General features: G+C 32.3%; 1 protein-coding gene across 1 annotated transcript; it reads right to left on the bottom strand.

Annotated features, from left to right (window-relative positions):
* Window positions 1–4,389: 4,389 nt before the first annotated feature.
* Window positions 4,390–7,883, bottom strand: LOC105052526 (large ribosomal subunit protein eL22z). The gene is made up of 2 exons (XM_010933357.4): window positions 7,567–7,883; window positions 4,390–4,736 (listed from the first exon to the last, which is right to left on the bottom strand). Exons 1-2 carry the CDS (start codon window positions 7,803–7,805, stop codon window positions 4,592–4,594), a joined length of 384 nt encoding a protein of 127 aa, XP_010931659.1. The 5' UTR covers window positions 7,806–7,883; the 3' UTR covers window positions 4,390–4,591.
* Window positions 7,884–10,147: the final 2,264 nt, after the last annotated feature.

Genomic DNA, 10,147 nt, shown 5'->3' with positions numbered 1-10,147 from the left:
ACGTTACAGAGGAGGCAAAATGATTACTATTATATATATTGCTTTTTGATTGGACTGGATGTGATTCAACTAATAATTTCTCATAGATTGAATATAATTTTAATAAACTGCTGTTATAAAATGATTCGTAGCAACCATCCATGTTACATGTCACCATCGTTAAATCCAAACTATTGAAGAATGGAGCCGAGTAATCCTCACCACTCATCAGACTAAGTTGTGTGAAATGTGTGATTTGGAGACATGTTCTTCTACAAACAGTGTGCACTATGACTAGTCCATGTATGCGCTCATCCTTGTGTATGATCATGGCTGACACTGGATCAAACCATCAATTTATTCCATAAATATGAAATTTACTTCATTTCTTTGTAATAAGATGAGCATGAAGATTGTTATTTGTTTTTTTTTTTTTTTTTCTATATTATTGTTTTATATTTTTGGCAGATTGATTCGTGATTTCTTAGCTATGCTAAAAGTATTTTATTTCATACATAATCATGTATTCTAAGTGCGTTTTCATTGATGTTTTTATGGATTTTACTGTAAATCAGCCATCACAATAGAATGCACAACAGCTTTGGAAAGGGTCAGTAATCTAGCTATATCCATTCTTTTGAAATGTCTACAGCTACATAAACAACGATGCATTTGCTAAAATTGTTTTGGACTGATAATAATTTAAAAATAATGATCATCGTCTGTTACCTAGCAAAAAGGAAATTTGTTTTTTTTTAAGTTATTGTTCATTAAATAAAAAATTATTTTTACTAGTTGGCAAAATAGTTAAATTAAAAATATTATCCATGAAACAGGGAAAATGTTTAGAAATGGCTTGACATCTAATTGGTAATTGGAATGGTCGTTGATTTTTCTTTTGCCAAGGAAAAGGACCCAGAGCTGGAACAGCCTTCTCCAGACTAATGGTGGCCTCTTGTTATTAACTATTTCTAAACTCTACGATGTGGAAGTTTGAAGCAATGGCCGAGTGGGAGAATTTGCACCATAAAGTTTGCCTGGTCCACAGCTCCAACCAGTCCCACGGTACTTCAAGCCACTAGTTTTAGGCTTTTCCTTCTGGGTTTTGCTAACCAGTGCCCTTGAGGCCTAGGGCACTAGTTAAAGAACATTTATTGTTTCTTAAAGTTCTGCAAAATTTTTATTGGAGGCATCAGAGAGCTCTTTTCCCGAATAATATAAAAAAAAAATTTTTTTACCAAAATATATTCAAACCAAACTTATTTACCAAAGTGATGTAAAAGAGAAAAACGCCATTTTGAATGGCGTTTTTCCCCCTGCCACGTCACTCCCCATTTCCACGGTGGCATCGTCCCAAAAAAAAAAAAAAAAAAGAAGAAACGCCATTCCAAATGGCGCTTTTAAAAACGCCATTTTGAATGGCGTTTTCCAATTTTCCCACCCAAAAATAAAGGAAAAAATCGTGCGAAAATGGAAAATTTTATTTTTTAAAATTTGAAATTAGTAAATAAATTAAAAATTTTAATTTTGATTGAATTTTAAAATATAAAGATTTGAATTTGTAATTCATTAAAAAAATTAATTTAGATTTTTTATTTCAAATTTTTTTTAAAAGATGTCCAAAAAAATCTTAAGAAATTAAAAAAAAATTATCATAGAAAATAAAAAAAGAGAAAAAAATATGAAAGAAATAAAAATTTGAAATTAAATTGAAAAACATCATTCGAAATACTTGTCTTCAAAATTTTTAAGAAAATTAAAAATTATAAAATTTTTAAAAAATAAAAAAAAAGAATTATAATGTAAAAATAGAAAAGAATAAAATTTTAAAGATAAATTGAAATTAAAATATTATTTCAAATTACTTTCTCAAATAAAAAATAATAAATTTTTATCTTTTATTTACTTTTTTTATGATATATTTTTTAATTTAATTTGTAATTTGTTTGAAATACTATTTTAAAAATTACTATTTTAAAAATATATTTTAAAATAGTATTTCAAACAAATTACAAATTAAATTAAAAAATATATCATAAAAAAAGTAAATAAAAGATAAAAAATGGTAATAAAATAAAAATTATAATTTAAAACAAAAAATTATCTTTAATTTAAATTAAAAATTATCATTCAAATTACTATCCTCATTAAAAAATTTAATAAATTAAAACAAATAATTAAACAAATAATTTGAATCTTTTTTTAATTTATTATTTTTTATTTGAGAAAGTAATTTGAAATAATATTTTAATTTCAATTTATCTTTAAAATTTTATTCTTTTCTATTTTTACATTATAATTCTTTTTTTTATTTTTTAAAAATTTTATAATTTTTAATTTTCTTAAAAATTTTGAAGACAAGTATTTCGAATGATGTTTTTCAATTTAATTTCAAATTTTTATTTCTTTCATATTTTTTTCTCTTTTTTTATTTTCTATGATAATTTTTTTTTAATTTCTTAAGATTTTTTTGGACATCTTTTAAAAAAAATTTGAAATAAAAAATCTAAATTAATTTTTTTAATGAATTACAAATTCAAATCTTTATATTTTAAAATTCAATTAAATTAAAATTTTTAATTTATTTACTAATTTCAAATTTTAAAAAATAAAATTTTCCATTTTCTCATGATTTTTTTCTTTATTTTTGGGTGGGAAAATTGGAAAACGCCATTTGGAATGGCGTTTTTAAAAGCGCCATTCCAAATGGCGTTTCTTCCTTTTTTTTTTTTTTTTTTTTTGGGACGATGCCACCGTGGAAATGGGGAGTGACGTGGCAGGGGGAAAAACGCCATTCAAAATGGCGTTTTTCCCTCTTACATCACTTTGGTAAATAAGTTTGGTTTGAATATATTTTGGTAAAAAAATTTTTTTTTTGTATTATTCGGGAAAAGAGCTCGGCATCAGAGATAGGGATAAGGATTATACCCACCCATCACATCACATGAGTCAACATCTCGTTTCTTATTAATATTAATTTTATTTTTTTAAAAAAATAAAAATATCTATTATAGATATACATTAATGCATATTTTTCTTCATAAGTACTATCAAATAACAGGAAGTTAGATAAAGTTAGATATGGTAGAAGTTAGATAAAGTTAGATGTAGTGGCGATATAGATATTAATGACTAGGAGGAAGAAGGGGTGATGGAGTTTCAAAAAATGATAAGAAGATGATGAAACTATGTATTTAAATAATAACTATCCAGTATCTATGTACAGTACTAGCTTATCTTATAGTTTGCATCATATCTCATTTCTTATTTACGTCATATCTCATTTCTTATGTATTAAATTTTTTTATTTTAAATAATTTTTATAATTTACTCGTTTTAGGAGTAGAGAAAAAAATTTGTAAAAAATTATTTTTTAACAAAAATTTTATTAATAATCTATAATAAATATTTTTATTTTTTTAAAAAAATAAAATTAATATTAATGAGAAACAAAACGTTGACCATGTGATGGATATATTTCTCAGATATCTTAAATAAAAATTTTATTAATTTACAAGAAACAATAAATATTCTTTAACCAATGCCCCAGGGGCACTGGTTAGCCCTTGTTTTTTTTTTTGGTAGTAACAGTCCGATTGACTTCGTACGAGGCACAATTTTACGAGCCATGCGCTGCCCCACTTTTTTTTATAAAAAACTACGTCTGGTTGTAGAATAAATAGAAATATTTATTTAAAGACAACTGTGTATTCCATTATGTTATATTGAATGCTATTATTTAATGTTTGAAGTATCATTTACCATAACCACAGGAATTTATTGCAAATAGCCGTTAGTTTACGTAATCCAATCATTTTGGAAGGATCAGTTTTATTTTTTTTAAAAAAATTTAAAAAATTATAAATAAAATTAAACTAAAATCGAACATATTTTTTTATAATTTATCAAAAAATAAAAAAGGGGTCAAGACATAGGCATCAACCATTCCTTACTTGTTCTACCAAAAAAAACCATTGCTTACTTGTTGGAACAATTTTATGTTTATTCCAAAATATGGGAATAAGGGATCCAATCATCATTATATATTTCTATAACAGAAATTGATAATAAAATATGAAGGCTTCCACCCCCGTGGATGAGGTGTATATAGAGTAGTGGGTGCCGAAGAACCCCTCGATCTTTCTTAAAAAAATTCATAATATAAACAACAGTCATTGTTTGCTAGTTAAGCCAATTTAATGTTATTCTGGAAAATGACAATATGTAATACAATAATCATCAGCTTTTTTTTTATAACAAAAATTGATGGAAAAATAATGATGTTACTCTGATGATTCCAAAAAAGCAAGTCGAATATCACTTTTTAAGAAAAAGGTTGCTGGTGAAGTTCATTCCATAAAGTGTGCGAAAATAAAAATATTGATGAAAGATAAAAAGGCAATATGAGTGTCGGAGGAATCACGATGTGCCACTTTCAATTACCAACACGATTTGATTCCTCGTAATTTGAGGTCTACAAAATCCAGTTCTCATATAAATTCAAAGAGAAGGATATAGACTTCAAATATGGTAGCCTCCAATGAAAAAACAACATTCTAAGACATCAAAATTTAACTCAAATGGACACAGAATATAGAAATGCGAACACCAATTAATCTTCCTCCTCCCCCTCATTCTCTGCGATGTTAAAGTATCGCAGTTCATAAACACTGCGATCTTTGTTGGATGCAATCACTCGAAGCCAATCCCGCACATTGTGCTTCTTCAAGTATTTCTTTGTCAAGTACTTCAAATACCTTTGAAAAAAGAAAAACTGAATCAGGCAGAATGGTTATGAAGAATCTAGAGAGCTTTATTGATAAATTCTCACTATAACAAAGGAAAACCACGAAAACCAAATTAGTAAGCAAACTACAACAGAGAGAGAATTTATACAAAGCTTTCAGGGAAAGAAAAAAAAAAAAGAACACGAAGCTTATCAACAGTAAGTTCTTACTTAAAAATGTGCATTCTCCATCAAAATATAGAAAATAAAGCAAAGTGGAAGAATACAGGGGAGAAATCAAAAAGAATCATAGGATGTAATCTCCTAGTTATGGATCTAAAAAAAGAATGGTTACCATGCTGTAGCAAGACCTAAAAGCTTCAAGCCTTAAGCAGGATTCAACAATCACCTTCAATTCTGGAGTAGATTCAATTCTGAAGTAGATTCAGTATGTCCTTGGATACTTGGTGTCGAATTTTCCAACTCAACAAATGTAAGTTCAATCTTGAAGTATGAAAACTAATGTAAGTTAAACTTGGAGCACACAGAACCACTTCTTCTCCCATCCATCATTTTCCCAAAGTCCCAATCTCAACTAATGTAAGTTCAAACATATGGAAACTAATGTAACTTCCACCTTCAATTACACAGAAACCACTTTTTCACCAATTCATCATCTTCCCTAAGTCCCTATCTCTGTGAGTAGCTGGATACAATGATCATATGTTTTCCACCCCATCTTTTTATATTTTCTTATTCCCACACATTTAGCTGCATATTATTTTAGTTCGGAATATTGATATATTAACTGCAAGAAAGGCACCGTACACCTTCAGCACTACCTATCCCTCAAACCATTTTTCCTGCAATAGCATACTACAAAAATAAATCTAAAGCTCTATAACTCATATCTAGACAGATGTCCAAGTCAAACCAGATACAACAAGTCAGTTTACATATCAACTAGTCGATTTTACATGATTATTCCCCCAATTACATATATCTCATGAACATGCATGTGCTTCAATGTTCCACTATGAAGATATCAAGTTTGTCTGTCAGATTCATAAACAACAAGGTAAAAGAACAACTTCAACTAGTTGGCGAATACAATTATTGTCATAAAAAGAACAGGCAAGAACATGCAAACTAAAAAAATGAAGCATAAATTTCATATTTCATATGCAAATATAATACATAAAACTTTGACAAGCTTCCAACAGTATGTTGAAGGGTTATATAATACAATAGACACAAGATGATCAATGCCACCCAATTTGACAAGAAAGGCCTCATTCGAGGAGAATGAATAATTAAGGTAAGGACATGTATGGATGTGTTGGACTGTGGATGTGTCTGGATAGTAGAATAGTGTCAAGTTCAGAGAAGTAATAAGGTCACTTACCATAATAATAGAGGAAGTATGCATCTAGACAGCACAGCAGCATTGGTTTTTCATAATTTTCATCACCTAATAATTCACCTGGAACCATGGCAATTGCCCGCTTCTGTCAAGTTTGTTCTTCCTTTCATTTTATGGCCAAAACAAATCTTAGATACTGATGTTTGGCACATTGACAGCATTTTAAGTAACACAATCACAATATATTTAGTAGCTAAAGATGTTAGCACCATGATTAGGTTAAGTAGTTTACTTCCTACATTAAACAAACAATGATTCATAAACAGAAAACTAGTAGCACAGAACAACAACAAAATAGCAGAAACAGAGAAACAGCACAGGTCAGAAATGAGCAAAAAGCCCAGTGAGGCTGGTACCATGCAAAACAGCTGCCATTCAAGCACCTCAAAAGTGCAACACAATAGTACTTTGATCAAAATCTCACAATCTAACCTACCCCAGCGACAACCATCGATATCCAAAACAAAAGCAACAAACTAAAAGATAATCAGAAGCGTAGGTAGCATGAATGGGGCATGGCAAACCAACTTGCAGTATATGGCATGTCCAACAACAGAAAAAATATTCATGCAGCCCACTTACGGATCAATCTGTTATATCATCAGGCTTGCAAATAGCACAATATATAACACGATCCAAACCAGTTAGAAATGAACCAAGCCTTTTCCACTTGATGATTCCATTCATCTAAGATTTTATCTAATTCAATCAGACAGGACAACCTCAACTTTCCTGAAAGTCACGAACTATTGCTCCTTCCATATTTGTCAGCCGATACAACCTATCAACTTGCCTTTGCATTACGAAATTAAGCACTAACCAAAAACTTTCAAAATCCTAAAAAATACGAGCGTATATCATATTATCTCCACAACATGAACAACAAAAATGACTGAATTGTTATATTCATTGTAGTTTACGCCATCAAAATTTTTCTTCATAATTTCCAATTACTTATATCCATTACTTTCATGGTAGGCTGAGATGGAAATTACGCACTTCATCACGCATGTTGGGCACAGCATGCTGACATTTATAACTTTCATTGTTATATAATGCATGCAAAACAAAATATCGATCACCACAAAACCTCAAACAACAAACAGTCAGATCAAAATTATAGCAAAATTAAAGAATAATGACAACAGAAATAAAGTAGGAAAGTTGGCCTCTCGAGTAAGCACCTGCAGATTGCGCACAGAACAACACAAATCACAAGCATATCGATCCTATCAAATAAAGGTGGATCCAAAAAAAAAAAAAAAAAGGCTGAAACTTTAGAGCAAATAAACAACAAATCCATAAAGCTCGGGAAAAACTAGATCTTAAATCCAGAACGCCTTCGATCGACCCCTCCTACACTACTTTGAACAGGTCCAGTAACCAAAACACGATCTGCAAATAGAGAGAGAACAAAGGGAAGGAGAGGAGGGATTACCGCTTGGAGAATGGGCCCTCGGAGGTGACAGTGATCTTGGACTTGTCGCGGGTAACGGTAACCTGGTCGCCGAGGGCGCCAGCCTTGCCGCCGGCGACCTTGATGCGCTCCTGGAGGAACTTCTCGAGGGAGGCGATCTCCATGATCTTGTCCTCCACCGGCTTCGAGCAGTCGATCGTGAACGTCGACCCCTTCTTCTTCCCTCCCTTCGCCGCCGCCCCGCTCGCCCCGCGACTCATCTTCTCCTCTGTTCCTCTCCGGAGCTCGGCGGCGCTAGGGTTAGGGTTAGGGTTTTAGGTAAGGAGCGGCGGAGATGGGAGAAAGCTGGTATTTAAGCGCACGAGCATCGGCTCCCATTTGAGCCCTAAAAGGTTAGGATGTCCCTCAGGAGTTGGGAGATCAGATGTTGCTATGCCGCATCCACCGTCCATTTGACGGGAGGGTTGGAGAAGTGGGGAGGGAATCTCGTTGGTTATGGATCCAACCTACCAAAGTGATCTTCAAATTTGACTCTTGGGTGTAATGAGTCAAGTATTGGACAAGCAAGTCTAATTTCCTTGCCAATTGGATTTGGTTACGTCCATGTATAAGATAGTGGATGACCATCTTGCGTGTAGGATTAATGAGACAATCCTTGATATGAAATTTCCTGTTTGCACTCTTTTTTTAGTTTGGAACAAATCTTATCGCGAAGGATCTAAGTTATTATTATTTTATAATTTTTTATATTCATTTAATCAGCTGTGCATGACCTTAAATCTGGAATGCAAGGAACGGATGCCAAGATTCATTCCAATCGGACTACCATCGTAGGAGATTTATCCCTCGAGGCCTGGACGGATTTGCTCGGATGTGGCATCTTGTCCTCTATGTGCCGATATGGGGTTAGGGGTGACGTATTTATTCGACCTAAGGTTTTTCTTCGGATATGGTGAGGAGAGGATTATGCTTATTGCTTTCTGCATCGAACATTCATTCAGTAGGATGGAGCTCTTATGATCACACCCAGAGGAGATTGCCACACGGGTTGCCCCCCACCCCCAACCCTATTTTTTGTATCAAAAAAAAAAAAGTACCGCTCATTAGGATTTTGAGCCCAGTTAGAACCCTAAAATTCTCTCTCCTGATTTTTTTTTTTTGCCAATAAGAAGTTGATGACAATATTTCTTAATATGTTATGGTGATGTATAATTTATAAAGTATTATGCCTGGGGTACCCTTATGAAATGCACACAAAGAGCATTGAACCCAGGCGTGCTACTTTGGTATGTTCATAAGCGACCAAGCCTATTGCACCTATATTCTTTTGTGCCATGAGGTGAGAGAACTGTTTGAATGAACATTACGGTAGCCCCATAGTATTAGTCATTTATTTATCATAGAAAAAGAATAGAGTTAAGAGTATATCTAGTAGTTGACATGTAACCAAATCATGTCTTTACCAAGAAATGTGGGAGATAAAGATATTTGGAGGAAGATTGCCCTGACCCTTAACTATGGGCATATTCTATTAAAAAATAAAGGAAAAACAAAGAACAAATTCTAAACCAAAACAAATTCTTTCTTCCTTTAGAGGTAAAGGGCAAAAGCAATTTCAAATAAGGGGCACTTACCATGAACTTATGAATCCTTTCAAAGGATCTTTCTCCCATAAAAGGATTCTACCATATAATATATTTATGCAACCACAGCAACATTTGATGATCCCCCCAAGAACACCCAAGACCAAAGACCAGTAGGAATGAGGAACTATAACAGAATTCTATAAAACAGTTGACATCTTGGGTGTAAGAGAGCCATCCTCCAGTGTTACCCCAATAAGAATCAGATTTTGCATCAAGCGTTCTTTTCTGCTAGTAGATTCTCCTTGTTCAGCCTTCACGGATCAAATATCACAAACATACATAAAACAAATCAAGAAAAACAAAAAAGAAAGATGATTTAACCTTCTTAATAAATGATTTAGGTTTAAACACAACATGGCCAAGAAACAATCACAAGATGATAAGATCTATATTTGTATCAATTGGGCTTGCCTGATATTTTCATCCAAAAAAAAAAAAAAAGAGAAGAGAAGAAGATAAGATCTAAATTGATGTTCTGTTTATACGCTCCAATGGGTCATCAATGCTACAAACCCCAAATACACAATGTTGGCAATATGCGACTTGTACACCATGGATGATCATATACAGTTCAGTTTTATCAAGTGATGTTTTCCCTTTTTTTTTTTTTTTTTTTGAGTGGAATGGAGGAAGCCATAGCCTCCTCCAGATTTATTAACGGCATATATACAACGCAAAATTATACTAGACCAAGACAATAAAGGGAGCAATATATAAATAAAGCAACAATACTCCCCACCATATACCCCAACAAAAATACATATAAAAAAGAGAAAAGCCCATTTAGGATCTCACTAATGCAGAATCCCTGAAGAGGAAGGCAAATCCATAGAGCCAGCTCCTAAAACAATATAGGTATTGAGAAAGGTAGAAGAGCATCAGATTCTGGAGGACAAAGTTAATAGTTGCGCTTTCTTCCAAAGGTTCTGTGCATCTTCATTGATCTTAGGTAAGCA

This window comes from Elaeis guineensis, chromosome 10 (assembly GCF_000442705.2).
Source record: "Elaeis guineensis isolate ETL-2024a chromosome 10, EG11, whole genome shotgun sequence".
In the NCBI taxonomy this organism is placed as follows: Eukaryota; Viridiplantae; Streptophyta; class Magnoliopsida; order Arecales; family Arecaceae; genus Elaeis; species Elaeis guineensis.
Note: the sequence above shows the minus strand (reverse complement) of the source record. Positions and strands in the feature narration are given on the sequence as shown.